This window comes from Chamaea fasciata, unplaced genomic scaffold, assembly GCF_029207755.1.
Source record: "Chamaea fasciata isolate MVZ Bird 193981 ecotype frontalis unplaced genomic scaffold, bChaFas1.0.hap1 SCAF_9, whole genome shotgun sequence".
Classification (NCBI taxonomy): Eukaryota; Metazoa; Chordata; class Aves; order Passeriformes; family Sylviidae; genus Chamaea; species Chamaea fasciata.
The window spans coordinates 121,677-148,354 of record NW_027094094.1 but is presented as its reverse complement, the minus strand read 5'-3'; the positions used below and the strand labels follow the sequence as shown (position 1 = coordinate 148,354).

General features: G+C 36.8%; 1 protein-coding gene across 5 annotated transcripts; it reads left to right on the top strand.

The window, feature by feature from the left end:
* The first annotated feature begins 1,810 nt into the window (after positions 1-1,810).
* On the top strand, positions 1,811-26,678 carry MSH4 (mutS homolog 4). 5 transcript variants are annotated; one of them, XM_066190665.1, is made up of 20 exons: positions 1,811-2,358; positions 4,913-5,077; positions 5,861-6,024; positions 8,576-8,686; positions 9,432-9,547; positions 10,117-10,290; positions 12,424-12,596; positions 13,336-13,403; positions 15,429-15,503; positions 15,918-15,982; positions 16,550-16,719; positions 17,510-17,646; positions 18,059-18,162; positions 18,992-19,116; positions 19,952-20,152; positions 21,340-21,458; positions 21,969-22,097; positions 23,557-23,731; positions 25,382-25,470; positions 25,810-26,678. In XM_066190665.1, the coding sequence occupies exons 1-20, from the start codon at positions 2,352-2,354 to the stop codon at positions 25,993-25,995; spliced, it is 2,553 nt and encodes an 850-aa protein (XP_066046762.1). In that variant the 5' UTR covers positions 1,811-2,351; the 3' UTR covers positions 25,996-26,678. The 5 variants fall into 5 exon arrangements, with proteins under 5 accessions (XP_066046762.1, XP_066046759.1, XP_066046760.1 ...); XM_066190662.1 differs by lacking the exon at positions 1,811-2,358 and adding an exon at positions 2,727-2,991 and having other exon boundaries at positions 17,558-17,646; XM_066190663.1 differs by lacking the exon at positions 1,811-2,358 and adding an exon at positions 2,727-2,991 and having other exon boundaries at positions 20,084-20,152.

The following is a 26,678-nucleotide window of genomic DNA, read 5'->3' as shown; positions in this document are numbered from 1 at the left end:
ACCCTTTTTTTGGTCACAGGGGCATCACGACGGGCGTGGGGTGTGTCTCCCCTCTGAGCAGATGCCGAGGGCCAGAGGACATGGGTGAGGCAAGTGGGATGCCTTGGTAGGTGTGGATGACTCCTGTTCGCTGAAGGGGGCATGGCAGGGGAGCTCAGATCAGCACCAGGGGGTTGCAGCGCAGAGATCATATAAGGGGGCTTTGCCTGGTTGTGAGGGCCATGGTGCTGTTGCGACCACGGGCAGTGCCTGCGCTCAGCCCCGGGTTCACGGACATCCAGCCGCGGGCATGCCCCAGAGCAGGGCGCTGGTACTGAGGCTCCCCTGCCTGGGCTTGCTGGTGAGTATCAAGGAAGATGGCTTCAGAACCCCGTTCCTCCGAAGTGAAGGTGAAGGAAGGATGCTGAGGGGGGAGGACGGAAAGTTGGGAATTGCAAGGAGGGGTTTAAAGTCAGTGTAGGGTTTAAAGTCACTGTCAGGAGCAGTTCCCTTGGAGCAGGTCAAAGAAGCATGTTAGTTCTCAGCATGATGTAAGGACTGTGCCTAGGAAGGCAGTTCCAGCATGTGTCTGTGTTGTATAAACTCTTTTAGTCTGTCTTCTGCATTGTACACTGTACCTTCCTCGGGTCTTGATGTCTCCATAGCTCTTAGTGATCACTAGGCACCTTGGTAGCCCTTTCACGAGCCACAAGTGCATTGCCACATCAGGATAGTGCCTGTCAAGCATTTCTTTTCTTGCAATTCCAGCTTAAGGTATGGATCTATCTGGTGTATATCATATTGCAGATGTTTCTGAGCAGTCAACTCTCACAGTGGTGAGCCAGGTGGCGCCTTCAGTTCCTCTTCTGTAAGTTCTCTTTTGACAGAGTTGTTTCTGGGAACTGCATCCCCATGTCCGTAACAGCCTTTTGTCTTAAAGCGTGGCTTCTTGCTCATTCATCATTCTGCTTTTGATGGCTCTCATCCACATCTCTGATGGCTGCAGCAGTCACCACTTTCCAGGGCTGCTGTAGAGCACCTGCACTGTCTTGGCACTGTTGGGCCTCTCTGCGGGTGGGTGCCATATTCCCTGTGGAAGCCATTGTCACTCATGCGCTTGTCGCATCTCAGAGTCACAGTGCTTGTGGTGTTGGGTGTCCGTGTCACACTTGGAGCTGCCCTGCCCAGGGGTGTAGCAGTGCTAAAGGTGGCACAGCCTCAGGGTGGTGTGGTAGTACATTGATCTGTCTAAATACTTCTGGCAAAGACCATACAGTTCATCTCTGGGCTGGCACAGTTATCTTCATTGTCTTTTGAGGGTGCCAGGCTCTGGACTTCAGGGAGCAGTAGTTTGGTAGTGGAGGGGGCTGGGTCTTGAATGTGCCTTGGCTTTTACAGGTGAGGCTCAATATCTGGGTTCTTTTAGCTGTGTTAGTGTAGAGTGAGCTAGAACTGGAAAAGTCAGTATTTGATAGACCTTAACTTGTCATGAATTTAAAAACAAAATGTAAATTTTAATGCTCGAGCATTTCTGATGAATTTTTAAAGCCTACAGGCTTTTGGATAAGGTAAAAACTCTACTTCTTTTAACTGCCCACTTGCCTGATGAATTCTTTGGTCAAAGTCTGAAATTTTATTTTTCAAGGTTTGGAAAAAATTTACAATAAAAAGCCTTACAAAAAAAAGGCTTTGTGTTGAGTGTGAGGGAATGAGAGCACTGATCATGTTTTATTTAACTGTAAAGGTTAACAAAAAAGATTTGAAGTTTTTTGTTTGTTTGTCCATTATGGTTTCTTTTGCAAGTGCACTTCTTTTCATCCAGGAAAACACTGTTTAGTAGATAGAAACTTGCTATTTTTCCATGTTCTGTAGACAAAATGGTACTGTCTTCAGAGTTTCTAGTCTCTTACAGACTGAGACAGCCTGGGAATTAGTTTGTGGGTGATATTGCATAGCAGTGTAGAACACTTCACTTTAGATCGAAATCCTGTTAATATGATTGGAATTCTCTGATGGAAGTTTGCTCAATGTAATTTCCCAAGTCAGTTGTGGTTTCTAAAGATCTTGTAAGATTAGAAGTTAAAAATGTGTGAGTATATGGAGTGTTTTATAATGCAGGTGTGTTTAGTGCCAGAGACAAAATTGTGCCTAGTCAAAATGTGAATGGAAGCGTTTTAATGGTGTATGTTACATGATGCTAATATACAAAGCAGTGTTAGCACTAAAACATTCTTACAAGCACGTGTTCAAGACAACTATAGAGGTAAACAAGCATTTGGGTTACGTCGGGGATCTTCTTGTATCCAAACTCCTGAGCAGGAAGAAAACATTGCTGAAGTTCCTCCTAAAACAGTCTGAATGGTGAAGAATTAATGCAGGGTAAGTTATGTTTAAATGCAGCACTCCTGCTTTAAAGAGCAGAGCAAGCACTTTCCTTGCGTGTTTGTAATGCGAGCCGTTGCAGGGCCAGCAGCTCTGTGCAGCGCCGAAGCATTCACAGCCGCAGCTCGGCGGCTTTCACCGGCGGGGCCCGTCCCGGAGTGCGGGGCCCGTCCCGGAGTGCGGGGCCCGTCCCGGAGTGCGGGGCCCGTCCCGGAGTGCGGGGCCCGTCCCGGAGTGCGGGGCCGGGCCCGGTGGGCGCCTCAGCGCCGGGCCCGGTGGGCGCCTCAGCGCCGGGCCCGGTGGGCGCCGCCATTGCCGCGCCGGGCGCCGGGCGCGGGCCGGGGGCGATGCTGAGGCGTTGCACCATGGCGGGCGCGGGCGGGCGGCCGGCCGCCGCGGCCACCTCGGAGTCTTACACGGGCCGCGGCTCTTCCACGCCGGGCGTGGGCGGGCGGGCGGAGCAGAGTCCCCGCTACACCCTGGGGCTTCTGCGGACGCCGCAGAGCTCAGCGAGCCCCGGGGGCTCCTCCAGCGGCGGGGCGCGGCCGGGCGGCTCCAGCGGCGGAGGCCTCACGGCCGGCCGGGCCGCCAGGAGCAGCGCGCTGAAGCCGGCGGGTTCCGAAAGGGGAGGTACGCTCTCTGCCCGAGCCTTTATCTGTTTCTTTATCCTCCTGCTCTCTTTGCTCGGGTCGCGTTCCTGTTAAAGGTGGCCCTTACTGAGATGGGGCAGCAGCAATTAGCCGTCATAACGACCTTTTTTATTTAGCCGGCCGGAACAATGGAAATCGTTCCTTGCACTTCTTTGAAGAAATCTCTCTTATTTTCTTTAGATAGTAGTAGCTGAGTTTTCTGGCGGGATCAATAAACGTGTTTTATTTACTTCATAGTGTTGGGTTTTGTTTTTATTTTTATTTTTTTGCCCGGCCTTTGGAATAGTTTTAGGTGCCTGTCGGTCTCGATGTGTGGTAAGAATGTTGTGCACCTGTAATGCGATACTGCTATTTGCCATCCTTTACAAAAATCTGCTATCAAAGTCTGTATCTTGACAGACAGCAAAAAAAAGTTAAAAAATTACGGTATTTTCAGACAAAAAGAAACTATGAAAAGAGTTGGAAATTATTTTAACACTTTATGCAGTGAATACTGATGTACATGTGTATAAATGATGTATAAATTGGAAATTAGGTAAAATGGGTTTTGGTAATATATATTATTACTGTAGGAATCCTAAAAAGAACCCAGGCAGAATGGTAATTCGAATGGGGCATGACTTAAATGTTGGGTTTGAGAAGTACCTGTATAGGATTTGGTTCATCTGGTCTTTAAAATTACTGTTTTCCCCCTGTTATGCCAGATTTGGTACCTTCTCCAGGAAGTCTCTTCCACCAAAATTCTGACTGAACTTACACCAAAATCTAAGTGAATGGTATTTTTAAAAAATTATCAGTATGCATTGCAATGCTTATGTGTCCACTCTTTAAGAAGTCCCTAAGCAAAGAGTCTGAGCTAATATTTTTATTGCTTGTCACAGTTTTAAGATTAAAAAAACTCCCAACCAAACAAACAGAAAGAAAATCCCACCTCACCCTCCAAAAAACCCAAACTCCAGAACCCCAGTACTGTAGATAGTTTGGTACCAGTGACCTTTCATAGTCATGCAGTTAGTTGATCATCTATAAACAATACTTAAGTATTTTGTCTTATGTGTCAGTTTTTAATGTAATATGAGGAACAGAAATATTTGTGTTTGCATGTTTTATAACACTTGGAGTTTTTTAAGTGGATCTGCTGTTTATATTTTCTTTTTTTTTTTTAATCTTAAAAAGCAGTTATCTAAACTAGGTTGAGGATGTCGTCAGTAATCTCAGGAGAATAAAAAAAACGAGTAAATTACTTAAATAATTTATTGGAACTTAAAAGTGTTCTGAGACAAATATATTTTGCAGGACTTAAAAACATGGCTAGATCTTAAATGCATGTGTAAAAGAAACTGCTGTTACCAAATACATCCCAGATTACTGTATGATTTCTGAGAGTTGATCCCCATCAATTCAAAGGGTTATCATTCCCAAGTGGTTCTTTGTTATATTTTATTGTCCTGTTTTTTAGAAGGAATGCTCAGTTTTAAAAAAAGAGTTTGCATAAACACTTGTGCAGTTTTAGGTAATGATTTTTCAAATGATGGGCAAATGTGAGATAAAGTTAATTTATTGCATTCTTTCATAAATCTAGAATCCATTAGAATATGAAATGATACTTAGTAAATTGATTTCTGTTGTATTATTTCAGTTCAACAATGTAAATCATTGGGTTTTTATTGGTACTGCAGGTAATCTCTTTGTAGAAAATAATCGTATTAATGCAAGCTTGTTTTCAAAGCAGCCGGTCTTTTATTTCATTTTATATTCTGGAGACCTTTTATAGAATGACATTTTTTGATATCTCTCCTAATAAAAAATGAAGATTTGTAAGCTGTCTTTTGTATATTGCTTTCTAGATAAAAGTTCGTTGTGGCTGTTTTCATAATTTACTTATTTCTCTCTCCCCTCAGAATCATATTTTGGGGACAAAAGTTCTTGTGTAGAAAATGTCGACACATTGAATCTCACGAGTTCTTCTTCTGTGCGAGGTCTGAATAGCACATATATAGGGAAAACACCTCTCTCTTCTGGTAGGTCTGATTGCAGAAGCCATACCCCTCTTATGGGATATTCAGGTAAGATTAACAGCTCTTAGAGGAAGTAGTCCAACTGACATTTCTGAGTTAATTTTATTAAACACTTTAATTTTTAATGTGATACATTAAGATACTATAATGAACTCAAACCACAATGTGTTTTGTACCGCAGAGGATGCTGCCAAGGAACAATACACCAACAAGAAAATACTGCTTTACATACTGAGAAGATGTTTTAGTGTTGCAGGCTCTCGCTGCTTACTTTGCATTCATGTATGAATTATCAGTGTAGTTAGAATTCAGACGTTTTTCAAATTGTCCAAAATCAAATTGTATTTGTGGACATCTAGTGTGGTTACTGAAGAGCCCAAATTCGTGCACATCTCTAATCAGGCTTTATTTTCAGGCTTGTAATGCATTGGACATAATATACAATGTAGTTCTCAAGTTTCTTGATGCAAGTTTTATATGTTTTTTGTTGGCATGTTCAGAGGTGTAGAACAGTAGTTCTTTGGAGCACTTACACATTAGCTGATGGTACGTTTTGCAGTGCTTTGTATGAGCAAAACGGTGTTACAGGGTAATGATGCCTAATGCCATGTTATGTGTATCATGTGCTCTGGTAATGCAGAAGTTAGTTCTTTCACAGTCTGACTAAACATTATCAATTCAGTCTTTAGTGTTCTTAAAGACAGAACTGGTAATGATTCTTTCATGTATCTGTATATTTGTTTATCCTTGCTCTATCATTTGGGATGCTCCTTGATCAATCTTTCATTGATCTGTTTTAAATGTAACTGAATATATATGTCTGTTTTACAGCTACATCTTCATCTGCAGTTTCTGCTCATACTGTTGCATCAGTTATTGTAGCTGTAGTAGAAGGAAGAGGACTTGCCAGAGGTGAAGTAGGAATGGCCAGTATAGATTTAAAAAATCCTGAGATAATATTATCACAATTTGCAGACAATGCAACTTATGCCAAGGTATTTTATGGGCTAATTATTGTGACTTACTTTCTTGAAAAAAGCTTATGACTTATGGGAAATCAAGTTTCTAGTTTGTGAAAGAGATTTCTCAAAAGTGGAAGTAACAAGTTCTAGAAAATGCAGTGTTGAAAAGACTGCTATTTTCCATACTGTGCCTCAGATATTAAAAAAGAATGTTTTTCAAAAGAAAAATAGCCTTTCTGCAAAATATATTGACTGTGGGACTGAGATTCCTCATTTTGAAGAGCACTGGGCAGTATATGGTAGTGGAACTTGCAAGTATTCTTCATCAGGCAAAAGAACTCTGAGAACAGAACTGCATAAATGTGTGTGTGTGTGATAATTATAGTTCTGCCATTGGTTACATAAATATTCCATCTCAGTTTGAAATGAATTTCTCTCAATTTACAGGCAGCACTGCATATTCTACATTAATTTGATGAGTAATCTCTGGTTTATGCTGCAACAGCATTAGTGGAACATGTTATTTCATGGTTTTGTTGTAGTTAAGCATGCTAGAAAATAATGTGCATCTTTACAATATTCAAAGAAACAAAAGCTCTATTAGGACAGTAAGTAGCTCTGACTCAGGATATAAACAACCATCAAATCTGTTTACTAAAACAGATGTTGTAATGTGTCCTTGTACAATGTATATTGTACAACGTTGTACATTGCAGTTGTTGTATAGTGTACAATGTTGCATAATGGGTTTCTTTGTTTTGTTTTATTTTTAAGCATTAGTACTTTTAGAGCCTGTTCTTGTCTTAACAAACTACGTATTGAACCTTCTTTATAACTGCCTGTCAGGCCATTAGATTGTTCATTGTTTTTCCATCTTACCATTATAAAAGCTGGCGTTTTTATTTGTACACATATGTTCCTCATTTTCCATTTAGATTACTGAGTTCTCTGTTGTGCTCATACCTGATACTGCATTCACCATCCCATCCAAAAAAGAGACATGCTCGTGTACAGCTACTTTTCCCCTAACGTGGGAAATGTCCTAACAGCCTGATTTCTTGCCTTAATCTTCAACACCTTTAACAATGTGTGAAAAAATACATGTCACCAGAGGTTTATGTCCACAGAGGAGACAGGAGTCCTGTACCTTTTTTTTTTTTGAACAAAGGGAGAGGCCATGGGGCATTTCCCCATGGGGTCTCCCAAATTGTTGGAGGACTGCAGCCTCCTTTTTATTCTGACCTTCCCGGCTGCAGAACCTTTGCCCACTCCCTATTGGCTGAGGTACTCGGGAGGTACAGACTTCCTGATCTGCCTGCTAAATGTGCCCCTTAACATGCTCCCCCATGTATAGCATATGATACATGACTATTAAAATTAGCTTTAAGTCCACCCTGGGTGGGGAAGTTAAATATTCATAAACCTTTCTTCTTATCAAAGTTCGGGAGTTGAGCATGACCTTGGCTAAGCAGCAGTCTGTGTCAATTAGTAACATTTTTTGAAACTGATGGTTTGTCCTGTTACTTCCTTATCTACAAGTCTCTGGCCCTATCTGCAAGCAGATTCACACAATCTGTTTGTAAAGACATATTCATCTTATTCCTTTCAACAATTCTGTCTGATCTGTTGATCGGCTGTTTTCTTACACTCTCAGAATCCGTGCTTTGCCTAGTGATTGGTATCCACCCTGCTATATTTTCTCTTTCTTGTGCATACTTTTGTTTTTGAATGTTCTGCAAATACATTCAGGGAAGTTTTCTTGTATTCTTTAAATTCTTCAAGATTTGCTGAACTGTGATGCCACTGGAAAAAACCTTCCTAGTGGTTAGCCGATATGAAGGGCAGTGACAGCCCTCCCATCCCAAATGCCCTTAGATGATTTATTTTGTGATTTTTTTATGCTTGCTTACCTTTTCATTGGGACGTCATCTGTCCCTTCTTGCACATCTTAACTTCTAAGCAGTTAAAATATAGTCTGTTTTTTTCATGTTTCTCCCTTGAGAATTTGTGAGTACTGAAATAAATGAACGTAAATACATAATGTTTGTCCTTTTTTATACGGTAGAAGCACATATAACATAACATAAAGCTGGTAAAATATGCACATATTTGGCCATGTTAATACTGAGATAAATGTTACTAGAGGAGGTTAAAACAAAATAAAAAATTAGTGTCAATCAAAAATTAGTAGTATTCAGACATGTTGAATTTCTTCATCATCCAGAGCACCATTAAGCTTCTAGCTGCAAGGCCAGAAAGCTGCCATCTGTTAAAATAAGTCCTTCTCCCCCATCATAGCCATGGAATATAGTTTTGAATATTTATCTCTTGCTTCAATAGCAGGAATGGTTCTGTGTTCAAACAACAGGGGATAAGCTCTAAATTTCATTTGTTTTTAATTTAATTTTGTATATGTTTAGATACATAGGAATTTGATTCATTAGTGTAGCTGTAAGCAGAAAATTTCAAACTTGAGCTGATTCTAAAATACAAGGGTTTTATATTTTTATTGCTGTTCATTATCATCTAAAATATTGTAGATTATATAATTTTTTATTGAATATTTTTTATTTTTTTTGTTCAGGTTATTACTAAACTCAAGATTTTAACGCCACTAGAAATAATAATGTCAAACACTGCTTGTGATCCAGGGAATATAACAAAATTGTTCAATCTGATAGCAGAACATTTCAAGGTAAGATCTAAGATTTCATTCAATGTTTTAGAGTTCTTGTTGATCACTTTTATATGATGGTCGATTTGAGAGTTTTGCGCAGCTTTTAAATAAGTGCAGACAGGTTTTGTTTTGTATGATTTTCAGGTCTAATTTTAGAATGATAGTGAATAAACTAAATGGAGCTCCCAGGCTGCCACTTATAATACTGACAGGTACAGAGATAGGTATATTGCTGATAAAAGCTGAAAGTTTTGAATTTGTGGCATTGGGTAATTTGAGTAATACCAAAAGTAGAAAAGATACAGAAATTAAAAAATAAGCACTCTCCTTTGTTTCTCCCTTGTTCTCTCAACCTGATAAATCAATGGGACTTATGTATCATAGAATAGGGAAAAGAGCACTGTCAGGGTAAAAGAGGATGAGATGAACTAGTATTAGTAATTTATGAGTATTAAAGCCTCAGAACCTTTAAAAAACTATTAATGACTACCTGAATTACTTCATGCCTACAGAGCTGATGGTTTCTTCATGAGTGCTCTTCTGCTTCCTGACCTCTCTTCTCTTTTTCTCAAATAAATCACTTGTGCATCATGCACCTTCAGTTACATTTACCTACTTATGCTAGTAAGCTGGAATAAATACTTCAGTGAAGACAGATTGTAGAATCAGTTGATAGATTTCTTGGAAACATATCACTAGAAAAATACAGAAGTCTCTCTGATGTAACTTTTAAAACTATTTGCTTTTATCCCCATTTTCACAGAATGTGACTTTTACAACTGTCCAGAGAAAATACTTCAATGAAACAAAGGGTTTGGAGTACATAGAACAATTGTGTGCATCTGAATTTAGCACCGTTTTCATGGAAGTCCAATCAAAGTATGTTTAAATAAGGAAAAGCATATTGTATCCATATGAGTTTTATATACTCATGTCTGTTATGTTGCAAAAGTTAGAAAATCATAACAGAGCTGTCTTTTTATTTTGCCCTCCAGGGTTTCTGATGTATCTAGAAATGAAAATAGAAAGCTTGTTACATAGTGGGATGGTTTTTTGAGTTTTCACAGCTTTCTGCTTCATATTTTTCCTTAAAGGTACCTTCCAATAGCTATCATTTTCTGTGTATCAACAATTTTAAGTGTTGATACTTGGTGACCAGGGTTTTCAAATCACATGTGTCTGTTGAAATATGTATCTTCAATTTATCAGTAATATAGCATAGGTTGTCAAGTGTACAGAGACTCAAACATTTATGAATATTTGTTTTGTATGAATATATGTTCACTAGACATGGGTTTGTGCATATTTGAAAAATACTTCCTTTTCAGTGCTATCAATCACAGTAGTTGCCAAGCCACAGTAGTATGAATGTTATTTCTGTAGTGCACTACTTTTGTGGTATTTCAATAGCAGTATTCAACATTCATAAAAGATTGTTTCTTTCCAAGGTATTACTGTCTTGCAGCTGCTGCAGCTTTGCTAAAATATGTTGAATTTATTCAAAACGCCGTTTTTGCTCCTAAATCACTAAAGGTGCGTTTCCAGGGGAGTGAGAAAACAGCTATGATAGATTCATCATCAGCACAAAATCTTGAACTAGTGATTAATAACAGAGATCCTCGGTAAGAATAATTTTTCCAAGTTACGTTTTCATAAAGATGGATTTCGCTAAGTTTCCCTGACATTTGTGTCAAAGAGCTGACCATTGTATTTATTTCTATATGAGATAACTTGCATACCAGTCAGAGCTTTTAAAAAAAATGTTTTGACAGGGAAATACATTACAATTCAGCACAAAATTTCTAGCGCAGGAGATCCTAAAGTGAATTGTAGAAAGAGATGATGCATAATCTTCTTTCCATTGATATGTATGCTTTATTCAGACTTTAAAATTTTATTTATGCAAAATTTCGCAGAGTATGAAATGAAATAGGCAAGATTTCTGCAAGTTTCTTATGTTGATTAAAACACCTACATTTTACTCATTTTACTTAAGATACATGTTTCAGCCTTGAAAGGTTATTTTGTTTTCTTTTGGATCTAACAGTGGGAAAGAGAGTAATTTCTATAATGATGGGAATGTGCAATGTGGTATTGATTACATGGTAGTTTTCCACATTGAGATCAATGCTTGGAACACTTCCTTCATCGGGAGTTAGTTGCCTCGTAGGCAGAAGCTTCGAGGCTTCCCTTCTCCAGACTGTTACACTTCTGGTTTTAGCAAGAGAAGTACTTGCAACTTGTGTTTTGCTGCCTGTCAGGTTCTGAGTTCCACCTCTGTTTAGATGTCCACTTAATGACCCTGATGTAAAAAGAGCTTTCCCCTTGGGGAGATACAATAGAATCACAGAATGCCTTGCATAGTAAAGTACTTTTGGAGCAATATTTTTCTGAAGAAATACTTCTCTGTTCCTAATTTCACAGATGGTTTTGAGAGGAAGGAGGAACTGAGCAATAGTAAACTGCTCTAAGTTTCTTTGGGGTTTTTATTGATTGATTTATCATTGATGCAGAAATTTTGCTGATCCATTGGCAATTTTGAATCAGTCAAACATAGCTATTTTTATTACACAGATCTTACCCCCAAAGCCTGGTTAGATATCTTTGTATTAGGTATCAGCAAGTAAAAGTTAATAGTACAGGCTAACCAGAAATATCTAAGTCAAATTGTGTGCTAGTCTTAATTCTGGAGGGACTTGTCTTTCTTCGTTTAACTGTGGAGGGAAATAAGTCCTTAGTTGTCTAAAGACAGGCACTGTGGATACTCTCCCAAATGTAGAGTTCCACTTAAGTATTGTACATTAAAGGCACCCTTAGTACACCCTTAGTAATTTAAGCTGAGTTTAAATTTCCTTTTTTTAAAAAAAATTCTTTTGACTATTTCTTTGCTTTTTTATACCATGGTATTTCAAGGTGTTTCTGCTCATTCTGTCTATCCTACTTACCTACCTACTTACGTAACTACATACCTATCTTCATGATGTTTGTTTTGTGTACTTGTATCTTCTTATTCAAGTTCTGGTTTAAATCAATGTGTTGTTATGGCTCCAGTATTTCACGGGTCTTCTTCCAGCCAATAGCATAGAAGATTTCAGGTTTTTTAAACTGTTTAACTGTGTAGCAGGTGTAAATACTATACATGGCTTATTCTACATAGCTGCAATCACCCTTAAGTGTGAGACCCTGGGAAATGTAAAAGCCATAAAGATGAAACTAATACTTACAAATTATAAGCATGTTATTTAGCTCCTGTATTGACTGAAATATGTTCTTTAAAAGAATAAAACCAAAAATTATTTCTCTTTTTGACTTCTAAGTATTTCAAATTATTATTAAAATATATAGAAATGTATTTCAAGTAAATTGTTCTGATTAGTATTTGATCTCTGATTATAACTTGATAATTTGCCTCCTTGTGTAGGGTTGATTTGTTCATTTTTAATTAGCTTAATTAAGAGAGAAAATTTCAATTTTACCACTGCAGTAGCAATGGAATTCTACTATGAGTACAATACTAGGTACAAATGTATTTCTATACTTATATAATTGAAGGCTAGTATTATATTAAATTACATTGAATTACCTAGCTTCCTAAACTGCTGTAGTTCATATAATATACATGGCAAACAGGGAGATGATAAGCATGCCAAAGCACGCCTCAAATTTGTAGGATACTCTTGCATGTAAATGTCTCCTGACACTTGACATCTCTTTTTTTGGTGCATGTATTCTTCACATCTGTTTTATTTTTAAAGGAATGGTCACACACTTCTTGGTGTTCTAAATTATACTAAAACTCCTGGTGGAAGTCGAAGACTTAGATCCAATATCCTGGAGCCTCTAGTTGATGCTGAAACAATTAACACAAGACTGGACTGTGTTCAGGAGTTACTCCAGAGTGAGGAGCTCTTTTTTGGTCTTCAAGCAGGTAATAGTTGATTTGGGAACATCTAATACTATATGTTCTTTTTAAACATTTTTTCTAATATAGGAAAGTATGTAGTGTGACTCAGTATGTTTGAAAAGTACTTTTTAATGGTTTGTTAGGTAACATAGTGAACATTTAATTTATTATCATAGTGATACTTTTCTCAAGTATTTTGCTTAGAGAAGTTGAATTTCTCTGATAAAGTGTATAGAAGTCTGTGACCCAACAGCTTTTTAAAAGAGTTGGAATTTGTCTGTTTACCTCTGTGGCTGGATATGCATTATGTTTGATGTGTACATGAAAAAGCAAACACATTGCTTAAGTAATACTAGCCTGTAAATATATTTTCCTATTGCTTCCTAAGACATATGCTCCAGAGAAAGGTAAAATACAATACCAGAATTAGTCCACTTGAAGCTGGATTATATAATCTTTGTCTGTGTCACAAGATAATTATGATTCAATCTAAGAAAAAAAAGTATTTCCGAATTGACAGATGTCTACCTATACAATAATCACTGCATGCTTAGGTATAGCAAGTTGTAAGTATAGTTACAACAAAATACTTCAGATACTAGCTATTTTAAAGCTAGTTTTTACCCTGTAAGTAATTTGTGGCAATAGAATGTAAGGAAAAGATTAGCATTAGTATAGCTAAGTGATTCTGTGCTTTCAAAGAAAATACATCTTCTAAAAATTTTCACTTTAATTTCTGATGTGTATACTTTTTGTTTTACAGTTATCTCAAAATTCTTGGATACAGAACAACTGCTTTCAGTTTTGGTACAGATTCCAAAGCAGGATACAGTATGTTTCAAAATACACCTTGGAAAATCAATTATCTGTCTATAGCATACAGTATATAAATGTGATGTCTATAATTCATCTTAAATTATGCAAATGTACTTCCAAAAATGTTTGCTCTTCCATCACTCCCCACCTTTATTCTTCACAAGTGTACATTTTATTCAACAGTACTCAGACGAGAGTGATTTTCTTCACATAAATGAAAAATGTATTTGGTGACTTACAGTCCTAGTCACTGTTATGTCTAAAAGCAAGATTATTTTTCATCAGATCATGTTTCATATATCAGTCTGTATTTTAACACATGTAATAAAAATACCAAAATTGAATAAATACATGTAGTTCACCAGTGGATCTTGGTTGAGACCAGACCCAGCAGTTAACTACAGTGAGCTTGAAGTTACTGAACCTCAACTTTGTTTCCACTAAGCATACTGAAACCGTGGTGTTAAAAGTTACATTGCCCTACTGTACTTGAGTTGGATATTTCTGCCACTGCTTCTGATGATTCCTTATGTTAATGCTTGTGTGCTGGCATTTTAGATACTCACAACTCTTTCACCTCTCAGTGTCTTCTCACATGCTGATTTACCTGCTTAGATAAAGGATTTGTCTAATTCTAGTTAAAGAAATCAGGTACAGACTCAAACAGGACAGTAATAAATGCAGATAAATCTCTTTAATGACATAATCAAAACACAGAATGTTTATTGCTCCCAGATTTCCTTGTAGAAATGTGTAACATGAATTCATGAGTTCATGTGTATGGCTAAAACTGTCACACAGGATGCTTTTTTGTAGGCATAGGACCATGTACACTAAACATTTTTACTGCAGTGTTTTCACCGTTGACTGGTTCCAGTATAGCAGAGTTTGGTATTCATGCAACAGACATGCTTATTCAGGTGCTAGCTCAGTTGCTTCTATCAAATGCTAGATTAGATAATTCAGTGTGTTTCATTTGTACTCTCCATAGAAGTTTTCATTGTAAACCTTCAACCAGTGAGCAGATGAGATGCACGTCTGAGAAGCCTACAGTTCCAATTGCTAGATGTATTGGTGTGTTCATCATGAGCATTCTCTCATCCTAAGGAGGCTGTCAGTCTCACAGAATCACTAGGTTGGAAGAGACCTTCAAGATCATCCAACTCATCCCCTAACACCTCGACTAAACCATGGCGCTGAGTGCCACATCCAGTCTTTTTTTAAACACATCTGGGGATAGTGACTCCACTACCTCCCCAGGCAGACAGTTCCAGTACTTTAGAAAATAGGTTTGGAAAGGTCAACTTTTTTTTAATAACTGCTCTCTCTCTAGGTTATGCCATGCAGTTACAAAGTAGTTAGGAAAAAGCATGAGTTTCTGGGAGGGACCGATTGTCTTTTTAAGAAAAAACATTCATATTCATTACATAAATAACATCTAGCACTTCAAGGGGACTCCAAGGGACAAAAGCCTTACATTTCAAAAACTATGTTTGATCCAGTCTTGCTGAGATGTGGTACTTGAAAAATTGTGTCAGTGGTGAAATCATTTACTGCCTTTGGGCTTAAGTGTATCATGTGCAGAGATTCCCTTTTAACCCTAGTTTAGTTAAAATTCCTTAAGAACTACTTAGTCAAAGATCCATTCCACTACCACTTTTTAATGTATGGCCACATCAGTTCTTTTGATCTCTGATTCCTTCATGGGACTGAGAGCCCATATTTATTTGGAGATTAGCATTCTTCCATTCATGCATTTAGTACTGTTTAGTTCTATCTTTTACAGAAAAACCCTTTATATGACTGTAAGATAGGAGATGCCCTCAGTCACAAAAGTAAAGAGATATTATATATGAATTATATATGAATGAGAAAAGATTTCACATGGGGTCATGCTCCTGTATTCATGGGCAATCTATGTTTATCTGTGTTATTTCCTTAATGGCCTGTTACTGTTAAGAATATGAGTTCTGCTAGCTCTTAGGTACCTTTTAGAACAGTCATACAAATGCCTCCAATACTGGAAAAATTTTTCAACAGGTTAAAACTGCTGAATCAAAAATAACTAATTTAATCCACCTGAAGCATACCTTAGAACTTGTGGAGCCTCTGAAAGTAAGCAGTCTTTTTTTTCTTTTTTCTTTCTTTTTTTTTTTTTGATAAATACAGACCATTTTGTCCTTGTTTTTATGAAGTGCAGTTTATTAAATTTCATAGGATATCTCAAGTCAGAAGGGATCGATAAAGTAAAAAAAGAACATAATTATAGAACCCAATACTGCCAACATAGTACGTTGACTCTTAACACCAGTCGGAAATACACATTTGTGTCTATACTGTGAAAAGCAGGATTCCTGCCATTACCTGAATAATTGATTATATAGCAAACATTTAACTGAAACTCCTGCTCAGATTCCACAGACTATTTACACAACTGCTAATTAGCCTCACTAAATCTGAAAACTTTCAGTCCTTTAAAAAGGCTGCAAAAAGTAGTAACTGCCATGTCCATATTTTAATCTTGAACAGGCTGCTTTAAGAAGCTGCAATGCACAACTGCTAAAGGCTTATTACAATTCTCTTGAAGATACAAGGTATTTATCATAATACTTAGCTACTGTGTTAGAAACTGTCATCTCAAAAGTGCCTGTAAGATAAAAGATGTTGCTTTGTTGTCTTTGTTTGTTTATAGTTATGGGTGTAGCTCAATCCTTTTGCTTAAAGCTGATTTTAATTGTCAGAAAATCTAATTTTCAACTAATGAATATAGGGACAAAAGCAAGAGAGCTAGCTATGATAGTGGAGCTGCTGCGGAACTGAACTCCCTTAGAAATAGTTCTGAAAAGACAAGAGTAGTGGTTTCCTAGAGTCTCCATAATAATGCAAAAATCAAGTGTTGTGTATTTTAAAAAAATGTCTTTTTGTGAAATAATCTGTATTTCCCAAAGATATGAATAGTGTTTTTAGTCAGACTTTGGTACAGTCAGCGGTTTATTCTGAAGTGAAAATAGAAATGAAATGTAGTGTTTTGTTTTAACAGTAGAAAGTTTAAAAGTAGCTTAACTTATTTGCAATACTGCTACTTGTAATTTGGGGATGATACTGCAAGTAACAATCATAAAGTATTGTGTATCTAATTAGTGATACAACTGATATTGCAGATTTGGAATTATGCTTGAAAAGATTACAACTGTAATTAATGATGATACAAGATACATGAAAGGATGTCTGAGTATGAGGACCCAGAAGTGCTATGCTGTTAAGCCTAACGTCAGTGAATTCCTTGACATAGCTCGTAGAACATACACAGAAATTGTTGATGACATAGCAGGTATTTCTAAACTAAAATTTGTATTTATTTGGAGTTTAAAGTACATTGACATACAGAAGCCATGTAATTATATGTGTTATAACCTTCTCATATGTAAAAAATATTTAGTGTTGGTATGAATCGATTGTCATTGATGAGCAACTGAGATTCTCCATTTCTGGATAAAAACTCAGTTTTATTTTAATAAAATTGAATAATTACATGGTGATTCCTATATTCAATGGTCTCTTTGTCCATGTCCTCTTGAAGTGCAAAAAAGTTGAAGTAATAGAATTACTCCACCTAAAACATTCTGCTTAAAACACGTAAATCCTTGGTTTAGCTTCATTTAAAGTATCTGAGTTCTTTGTTCTTTATATTTTAGGCAGTCTTGATCTATCTGTGGACTAAGGCATTAAGAATTGGAAAATATGAACAAAAGGAGTTTTAGCATGACCTGCATTATTTTGTTTAGGAACCTTCCTGTTTATCATTCTGTGGAAATAAAGAAAAAATTTCTTCTGAAACTGATTTCCTTTTTTTAGTATAAATTGTTGATTTCTAGCTAAAGGACCGTCCTAGTTTAGTATATAGTCAGAAATATAAAAGAGCATCAGAAACTTTAGCACCTGTCTTCCTGTTTTATTCTAATTCCACATTCAGACATAGTGAAAAATACAGATGGTACAGGGCTTGTATTTCTGAAACCTTGCATTAAGTTTCCAGTTTCCATTTTTGTACCAGCACAGGGCGTGGCGGGATGTACATGAACGTATATGATTTGGGTTAAATCTTTGTATGTGGTGTGTAGGTATGATAACACAACTTGCAGAAAAATACAGCCTACCAATGAAAACAGGTTTCAGCTCTGCTCGTGGATTTTTTATCCGGATGAATGCTGATTGTTCAACATTACCTAATGGCCAGCTTCCTTCAGAATTTACAAAGGTATCTGTACAAAAGATGTTTTAGCATAATATATTTGAATACTTTATTTGCAATATGTAATACATTAATAAAGTACATATTATACAGTAAACAACAATAAAAATAATTTCAGTGAAGATATTTAGAAGTAAATGAAGTTTTAATTGGGATGTTTTTATAACTACCCTATACTCAGTTATATAATCAAAAGTGTGCAAGTACATGCAATTATGTTTTGTGTAGGAATAAAGCTGTATATCTCGTTAATTGTTATCTTAAGTGGAATCTTCGTAAAAAATTGTATAGGAAAAATGAAACTGGGCATTGCTTTTTCTCTTTTATTTCCCCATATGGTTCCCAATTTGGTTTTTAGAAGCTGTTTTTCCTTGTGATAACAAGGCAAGCTCTTATTGTTGGTTTCAATTCCCCATAGATCACGAAAATGAAAAACACATATAGCTTCACTTCAGCAGATTTAATAAAAATGAATGAAAGATGTCAGGAGTCCCTGAGAGAAATATATCACATGACCTACTTGTAAGACCTGTTAAAACTATTTAATATTTGCTAAGTACATTTATTTTCTCCAATTATCTGCTAATTACTTGGGGTTTTAAAGCTATCTTTCTGTTAAGTTATGGCTACTTACAGAAATAGTCTAAAGCTATACTGTTCAAGTATACTTCCCGAGACAAAAAACCCTCCATGAATTGTCTATTGTATTAAACATGATTGCAAGTATATTGGTATTTATTAATAGAAGTGGTCATCCTGTAAAATTTTTATGGGTGAATTATCTGCACAAAATGGCACAATGAATGCATTAGTTTTGCATCAGTAATGCAGAATTGTTACTTTTAGTCAGTTCCTTATATTTAGAGTAGAACTATTTCTGTATCTTGTCCTTGCTGCATGTCATGTTGCTCTCCTCTCTGATTCACAATTTAGTAAGTATAAAGTTACCTGTCAGTTGAATGGCAATTGTTTCTAGCAGCCACGTAGGGTTTTCCTAACATGAAAGTCTAAGGGAATAAAAGTCGCATTTCACAAGTTAATAAAACTTACTTGATCCCATAGCTATATTTTTAGTTCGTTCTCTGTGTGAAGCTTTCATATGAGCTGTTGGTATTTGAGGTATGTGTCTTGTGTCTGATCAGCAGAATGTTAGTTGAGATGATGGTACAAGACCTTAATTTACTTCAAAGAAATTTATACATTTGATTGTATCTGGTAGACACGATTGCGATTTATGAGTGACTTTTTATCCTAATGTACGCATTATGAACATTATAGTTCCATTATTTCTGTAAGTTGTATAAAGTGACAGGATGTGCTGTGCAACAGCTAAATCAGTGTCTTATTTCAGAATAGTGTGTAAACTACTGAATGAGATCTATGAACACATTCATTGCTTATACAAGCTGTCTGACATTGTGTCTATGCTGGATATGCTGCTTTCATTTGCCCATGCCTGCACTCTTTCCGATTATGGTAAGTTTCTTCTTTGATTCTGTTATGGGCCAGATAAAGACCCTTCTGATAGAGAATAACCAGGCTGTTTTGTCTGGTTCCATTTCTTTTTCTGTGTCTCAGTGGTCTTTAGGTGAGAGTCTCTGGTCTGTCTTTGCCAGTTTTATGCCAATGTTCTTTCTGCTTCCATTCATTGAAATTAAATTCTGCTAGTTGGCTGCCATAAGTCTTCCCAGTCGCTCTTCTCAAAATAGGCAGTTTAAGCATATTGTGTTCAAAAGCATGAAGTGTGTGGACATTTTCTGTTTATGCTTTTTTTCTGCTCCATTAATGCTGGTAGATAAAGAGGAGCCATGTGTAATCGGTTCAGAAAATAACTGTATTCTGACAGAAATCCAGAGGTAGTTTCCAGCATCAAATGGACCTTTGTAGGCATGGTGCATTGCCAAGTAATCAGTATGGTAACATATGACAAAAATAGTAGGAATGCTACTTTCTTGTTTATCATGCAAATACAGGGTACATATGTAGAAGTAACAGGAGTCCACAACCCTTGTACTTTATAAAAATACTTCGGCTCTTTGCGTTTTTATTACTAGAGTCCAGCCCTACTTAATAGGGAACAAAACCACAGAACATTAATTTAGAAATAAAGTTTTAGTTACGAGTTTCTTTCTGTAGTCTTAAATCATGAAGGCTTGCATGGTAGTCAGAATCTGTACCTGAAAGTGGCTGGTAATTCTTCCCAAGAGCTCTGCTCTGGAAGAATTAACTTTATTTCAAAACATACTAGTTTAATAATGGAAAAGTTCGCACACTAATTCCTCAGTGCTTTACATCTTTTTTTCTCATTTAGTTCGTCCAGAATTTACCGATACTTTAGCAATCAAGCAGGGATGGCATCCCATTCTTGAAAAGATAGCCATGGAAAAACCTGTGTCTAACAACACATACCTGACAGAGGGCAACAATTTTGTCATTATTACAGGACCAAATATGAGTGGAAAATCAACATACCTGAAACAAATTGCTCTCTGTCAAATTATGGCACAGATTGGTGAGTAAGAGTGTACAATATTAATCATCTTCTGCAGCACATTTTCCCTCTCCCCTTAAAAATATTTATAAAGTTGAATGATTTAGCTTCCAGAATAACATTATATCTAAATAAAATAACAGGTAATTTGTAGTCCGTTTTCTTCTGTCAGCTCTTGTGTCGCTGACAGAGGGAACTGTAAGGTTTTTCATCTGCCATTGGAAACCTGTGGGGCCCCATCTGTGCATCTTGAAGCCTCCCCGGTCTATCTTCAGAGGAGGACAGTTGCATGCCCTAGTTCTTTGGAGCACTATAACCCAATCTAGCACCTTATGCTAGATTGATAGTGGATGTCCTTCAAGTATGCTGGTCAGAGACGTGTTAGTCATCCAAAAGAAACACTTGACCTTGAGCATACCTAAATTACATGGAGAAACATGTTTCCAGACAAATACAATGAATAGATAAATAGTCAACAACTTCAAATAAAAGTAGTAACAATACTGCAAGGTTCTGTTACAAAGACTATAAAAGGAAACCAAATATTTGTAAAGTCTAACTGAGACTCATTCCTATATTCAGGAATTCCTCATGACTATTTTCTTAAAAGTGAGTCTGGTAGCACAAGTCAGAGACCTAACTCTATAGAATGAAGGTACTTAGCAGTGGTGAATAAAATGTATCCATCATGCATTTGTGGCTTCAGTTCCCAATAACTGCAAGTTCTCGAGTAATTGCTCTCAAGAACATGAGTTTAATATGAATAAAGCAGACTGAAGTTACTGGCAAAAGGTTCCTATTCTTTCCTATTTGGTAGAACTACTATGCTTTGAAGTCAGATAAAGGCAACATAATCTTTATTTTAAGAAACTAACATTTCTCTGGATTAGTAAATCGGTGGCCACAGAAATGTACAACAGTCCTAGAGTTCATTGTTTCCTCTGCATCCCTTTAGACTGACCAACAGCTTCAGGCATATGATTTCTTACAAGTTTCACTAATAAGCTTCTTTAATTATCATATCTATATATAACTTTTTTCTTATAAATTAACGGTAGAATGTAATCTTACCAAACTTTATCAAGTAAGACGCATTCTCTGCTGTGCACAAAAGCCAAGTGTAAAAGTAATTTTTTTTTTTTTCCCAGTGACGTATTCAGGCAAATATCATAGTGATGAGAGAAACTGGTATTTTACTTGCTTTGTAGGTTCTTATGTGCCAGCAGAGTATTGTTCTTTTCGAATTGCAGAGCAGATTTTTACCAGAATAGGTATGGATGATGATATTGAAACAAATGCATCAACATTCATGAAGGAAATGAAAGAGGTATGAAATACAGCTGTCAAGGTCCAAAGCCCTTTTTTACTGTTAAGCTTATAGAAATTGTACTAGTATATTTCCACTGAAAGAGTATACTTTGAAAAACACTCAAAAATTCAGCCTTCATCTCTTTTGTGATAAACCATAGAAACCCAGCCATCCCTTAAATAGAAAGGTATTCCAGTGTGAGTAAAAATCAGTGCTTTGTTGGATAGTACTTTCAACATTTTTGGGTTTGCTTAGACTTTAAGGTATCATTTGTAGGGGAAGAAGCTCTCTGAAGTTCCTCTCACAAACTCATACCATTTTGAGGGTAAGTTCAGTGGCAAAGAGAAAGAGTGCTGTAGTGTGAGTCTTTGGTTAGAATTGACAGCTGTTTAAAAGCTTTGAAAAGGTAAAATTGCTGTATCTCAAGAGATTTTTAAAAAAATTTCTGCATTATGTTCCACCTGAATAAAATTTAAAATTCCTTTTTAAATAAAACACATAGGAATGATAACACTTCTATTTTTCTAGATAACGTACATCATACAAAATGCTAATGATAAATCCCTCATCATTATTGATGAACTGGGCAGAGGTACCAGTGCCGAAGAAGGTATTGGCATTTGTTATGCTGCCTGTGAATATCTGTTGAACTTAAAGGTAATTCTGTTTTGAAAGAAATTTAAGCCTTAGAATTGTTTTGTCATCTTGAAAGTAAATACAGTATTTTCTCATAATTTAAAATCAGTTTTGCAAAGATTTCTTGGCTAAATATGGTATTTTTTATAACGGGTGTATAGTAAGAATTACGGTGGTAGGGGAAACATGCTGAATAAACTGCAGTTCTGTTCACTGGTTGTTGTGATTTAACCCATCAAACACCACCTAACTCCTCGCTTGCTCCCCACAGTGAGATGGGGGAGAGATCAGCAAGGTAAAAGTACTAGAACTTGTAGGCTGAGATAAAGACAGTTTAGTAAAGAAAGCCACATGCAGAAGCAAAATAAGAAATTCATTTACTGCTTCCTATTGGCAGGCAGATGTTCAGTTGTTTCCTGCAACGCCTTGTTTCCTCACAGTGACTATTACCAGAATGCTGAATGTCCCTCCTTCCTCCTCCTTCCTCACAGTTCTTATTGTGGTGGTGTAGTATGGTGTGAGATATCCTGGGGTTGGTTTGGGTCGGCCATCCTGGCTGTGTCCCTTCCCAGCTCCTTAAACACCCCCAGCCTGCCTGCTGGTGGGGCAGGGTGAGGAGCAGAACAGCCTTTGGTGCTGTGCGAACGCTGCTCTGCAGTGGCTAAAACAGGGTGAGTTATCAGTAGTCTCGGTCACAAATCCAAAACAGCATAACACAAGCTACTGAAGAAAACTAACTCTAGTCCATCTAAAACCAGTACACTGGTCACAATATCTTTCCATCCCGTCTATTCAGTTTTGCTTATTTAGTTTAGTTTTAGTTTTGCTTTATGCTTGAATATTGAAAGTGAACCTCTTTACCTGGTGGTTACTTTTCAAAGTACAGTGGTAGTTTGCACAACTTATGAATTGGTCACAGAAGTTACAAACTTGTTTAGAAAAGTGGAAGACAATTTTAGATGGATTGCAAATTTCACCTCTGTTGCTAGTTATGTGATCAACCTCAGGTGGCTGTTACATACCTTTTGAGTACAGGTGTTTGTTTCTCCTCGGAGTTGATTCACAGTACTTTTGTGGGTTTTTTGGTTTGAAAAGCTCAGATACTTTCTGTCACTTGTACTTTCGATAAAGAATTCCTTGAGAGAATTAAGCTACCATTTGACAGTCATTCCAATCCACACCAGTCAGATTTTGTAAGCATCATGGATTTTCTTTTGTTTCTGATACTGTTTTCCTTCTACTGAGAAATGAGCAGGAGAGTCGCCAGTTGGAAAAGATCTAATTCTTACTATATTCTTACTTGCCAGTGGTCGAGCACATCCCAGAAGGATTTTCATTTGCTTTAGTAATGAAAAGACAGCTTTTCAGTGTTTTGGAGGAAAACCTGGACATCTGTGAGATTATTTAATGTTTCCTATTTATTATAATTTCTTTCTGGATGATTGCCAAAATAAATTTTCTTTCTTGTTTCCTTATTTAGGCATTTATACTGTTTGCTACACATTTCCTGGAACTATGTCATATAGACGCTTTGTATCCCAACGTGGAAAACTACCATTTTGAAGTGCAACATGTGAGAAGCAGTGTTGGAAATAAGGAGAAAATTGCTTACACTTACACACTTTCTAAAGGATACACAGAGGAAAAGAACTACGGTATTGGATTCCACTGTGACTAACAGTTGGGAAAAGTTACACAAGATAGTATTTCAGTTATTAGGCATCTAACAGTATTTTTTCTGATGACAGATTTTTCTTGAGTTTGTGTCTCTCTCAAAGAGAGAGAGACAGAAATCTCCAGATCAATAATTTGCTCCAAATAATTGTGTGTTTTAAGTAACCATGTAGTGAGATAGTAGTTTCGGGTAGTATGAAGAACTTACGTGATATTTTGTTGTGAAAAAAACATCTTACTGATGTTGGTATCTCCTTGGTTCATGTGTGTTTGAATGAGTTGAGTCATTCTGGGCATATGCTACTTGAGTTCATTTAATCTGCATTTACAGAAGTGAATGAATGTTCTGGAGAGACTTCAAGATGTGTCTGCCATAAGCAGTGATATGACTGGTTAACAGCAGGTTGGCCCTTTTTGATTAGCAAAAAGGAATCAAGTTTCTTTAAAAAAGGAGAAGAATTTTACAATGTATTAGGCTAAGACAATTTTGAACGGGTCTAAAAAGCATCAGTGTTCACTGAAAAGTGGATTTACTTCTCCTTTAACTTTAGAAGAAATTATAATGTAGATTGTATAGATAGATTAATTGTGGGTCAATAAAGAAAAGAGTGAGTGACAAAGATTTAAAGAAATCTGTATGTTTCCAAATACTAGATTCGAATGCTGGCTCCTTGATTTAGGTAACATTTAATCAAGAGGAAATTAGCTACACGTGACTTTTGCAAGCTATTGGTAACCTAAGACTAGAAATTATTCCAGTTAAACTTCAAGTAATAGGACTTAAAACTTTTCTTAATTCGAATGTCAGAATAAGTTTAACTTGGGCAGCACAAGCTCAATTTTAGATGCTACAACTAACTCCAAAGAATTGTATGTTTGGAGAGTAATCTCTGAGAACGGGAGACCTTTAGAAACTCAGCGTTTGTGTCTTGGCTTTACCTTACTCGAGCAAAGTCACATTCTAAGAAAGGGTGCAAGGGCTTTTCATGACCCTTTTTCATGTTTGAACCTACAGTATTAAACCACCCAATGAACCAAAGACTTTCCAGGGGTACAGACAAAGCTTAAAAATCATGTTAGGGCAGGAAAAATATTTACATCTCTTTCTTACCCCAAGTATCTGAAAGTTTGGCTGTTGGCAACAAAGAAGTTGAAAAATTACCTCCATGTCCACTGGACATCTGGATATAATTGAGAGTGCAGTTAGCAAAACCTCTGTATTTTCTGTCAGATTGAAAAACTGAACCGAGAAAACTGTAAAAACTATGGTGCCCTTTTTTTCCTTTTAACCCCCTTACAGTTCTCATTCAACCCTTGTGCAGTATTACCAGCAGTAACTTGATGTCGAGGTGTATTTCAGAGATAATATTAAAACAAAGTGGACATTTTATTTTGTAACTTAGCGAACCTTAATGTTTCTTAACAAAAAAAAAAAAAAAAAACCAAAAACAACCACCACCCCACAAACAAACAAAAAACTGCACAAACAGAAAATATACCAAAATTATTTTAATAAAAATTAAATCTTTACCCCTTAGAAAAACAGGCTAAGTTAATTCTGGAAGACATAAAATGGCAGATAGGGATAAAAATCACATTAAAAAATCCTGATTTCTGTTTTATATGTTTAGGACTAAAAGCTGCAGAAATGTCCTCCCTACCATCATCCATAATTTTGGATGCAAAGGAAATCAAAAATCACATTGCAAAACAAATTTCGGTACGTAATAGAAAATTATAATGCTGTATTTCACAGTTTTTTATACAACTCAAATGTGTTTTCAGTTTCTGAAATGATACAGGATAAGTATTGCCTATGTTTTAGTGAAAATAGATTTCATTAAACTTTGTATTTCTGGAACCAGTTCTGAAAGATTATACTGAAGGTCACTGTTGGCTGACAACACAAAATGACCCTTAGGGTAAGGTAGTATTGGATGCAATGTTTGTATGCAAAGCAAGAATTGTGAGATCAAAACCAGACTGAAAAATAGCTAATACTGGTATAATAGAACATAATTTATTTCCTATTTTAATGTATATATATTTTTAAGAACAGCACAGGCAGAAAAGCACTCCTGAGATGATGAAACAGAGAGCTGCATACCAGTTAGCAATGAGATTGGTTCAGACTGCCAGAAATTCTCGACTGGACCCTGACAGTTTGCGTGTATATTTGAAAGCCCTGAAGAAAAAGTATGAAGCCAGTTGTCCCACACCCGGAAAAAATGATGAGCAACAGTAATTATGTGTAACATAGGCTGTTATTCTAATTGTTATGACTGCAAGATGATTCTGTTTTTTCCCACAGTATTAGTACTGTCTTTTCACATGGTGTTACGTTTTTAATTTGTACTCTAAATTACACTCAGTAATGGAGGATCATATCCTTTATGGGTTCCCCCCTCCCCCAACATACCTGGAATAAAAGCATTTACCTTCTATGAGGAACACAGTTCTTTTTGACAAAAAATTGTATCATTTTCATCATTTTAGAGCAGCACTGAGAGGAGAGGGAAGGACTGGGGCAGAGTACTAAGGAACTCAGAACTTCAGGCGTGGCACAAAAGAAAGCTCAGATTGCAAAAAGGGAAATGTGTCCAAATTGCCTTGAAGCAGTTTTTGCTGTCTGTTCTCATTCAATTGTGTCTTCTGAAAATGAGACCATTTTATTCATTGTTCTGTGCAAAACACTTCTCACAATGCCAGGAAACAGACGATACTAAAACTTGAAGGAATTCGGGTGTGAAAACAAGTTGTTGTCTCTTCTCCAGAGAAGAGTTTGATGTTAGTTGGCAGTAAACGTTCCAGGTTTTCTCATACTCCTCTTGCTCAGTCTCCAAGTCACTGTAGGATTTCCAAAGAACCTGCAGCAGAGAAGCCTCTCATCATGTTCATCCTGATCACACAGATACCAGGAGGGGAAGA

What these genes read in the sequence shown, in the direction of transcription:
- MSH4 (XM_066190661.1), top strand. Translation starts at nt 2,727, where the DNA reads ATGGCGGGCGCGGGCGGGCGGCCGGCCGCCGCGGCCACCTCGGAGTCT. An exon ending in ATTAATAACAGAGATCCTCG is followed by an intron (nt 10,291 to 12,423) that starts GTAAGAATAATT and finishes TTATTTTTAAAG; the next exon opens with GAATGGTCACACACTTCTTG. An exon ending in CTGCACTCTTTCCGATTATG is followed by an intron (nt 19,117 to 19,951) that starts GTAAGTTTCTTC and finishes TTTCTCATTTAG; the next exon opens with TTCGTCCAGAATTTACCGAT.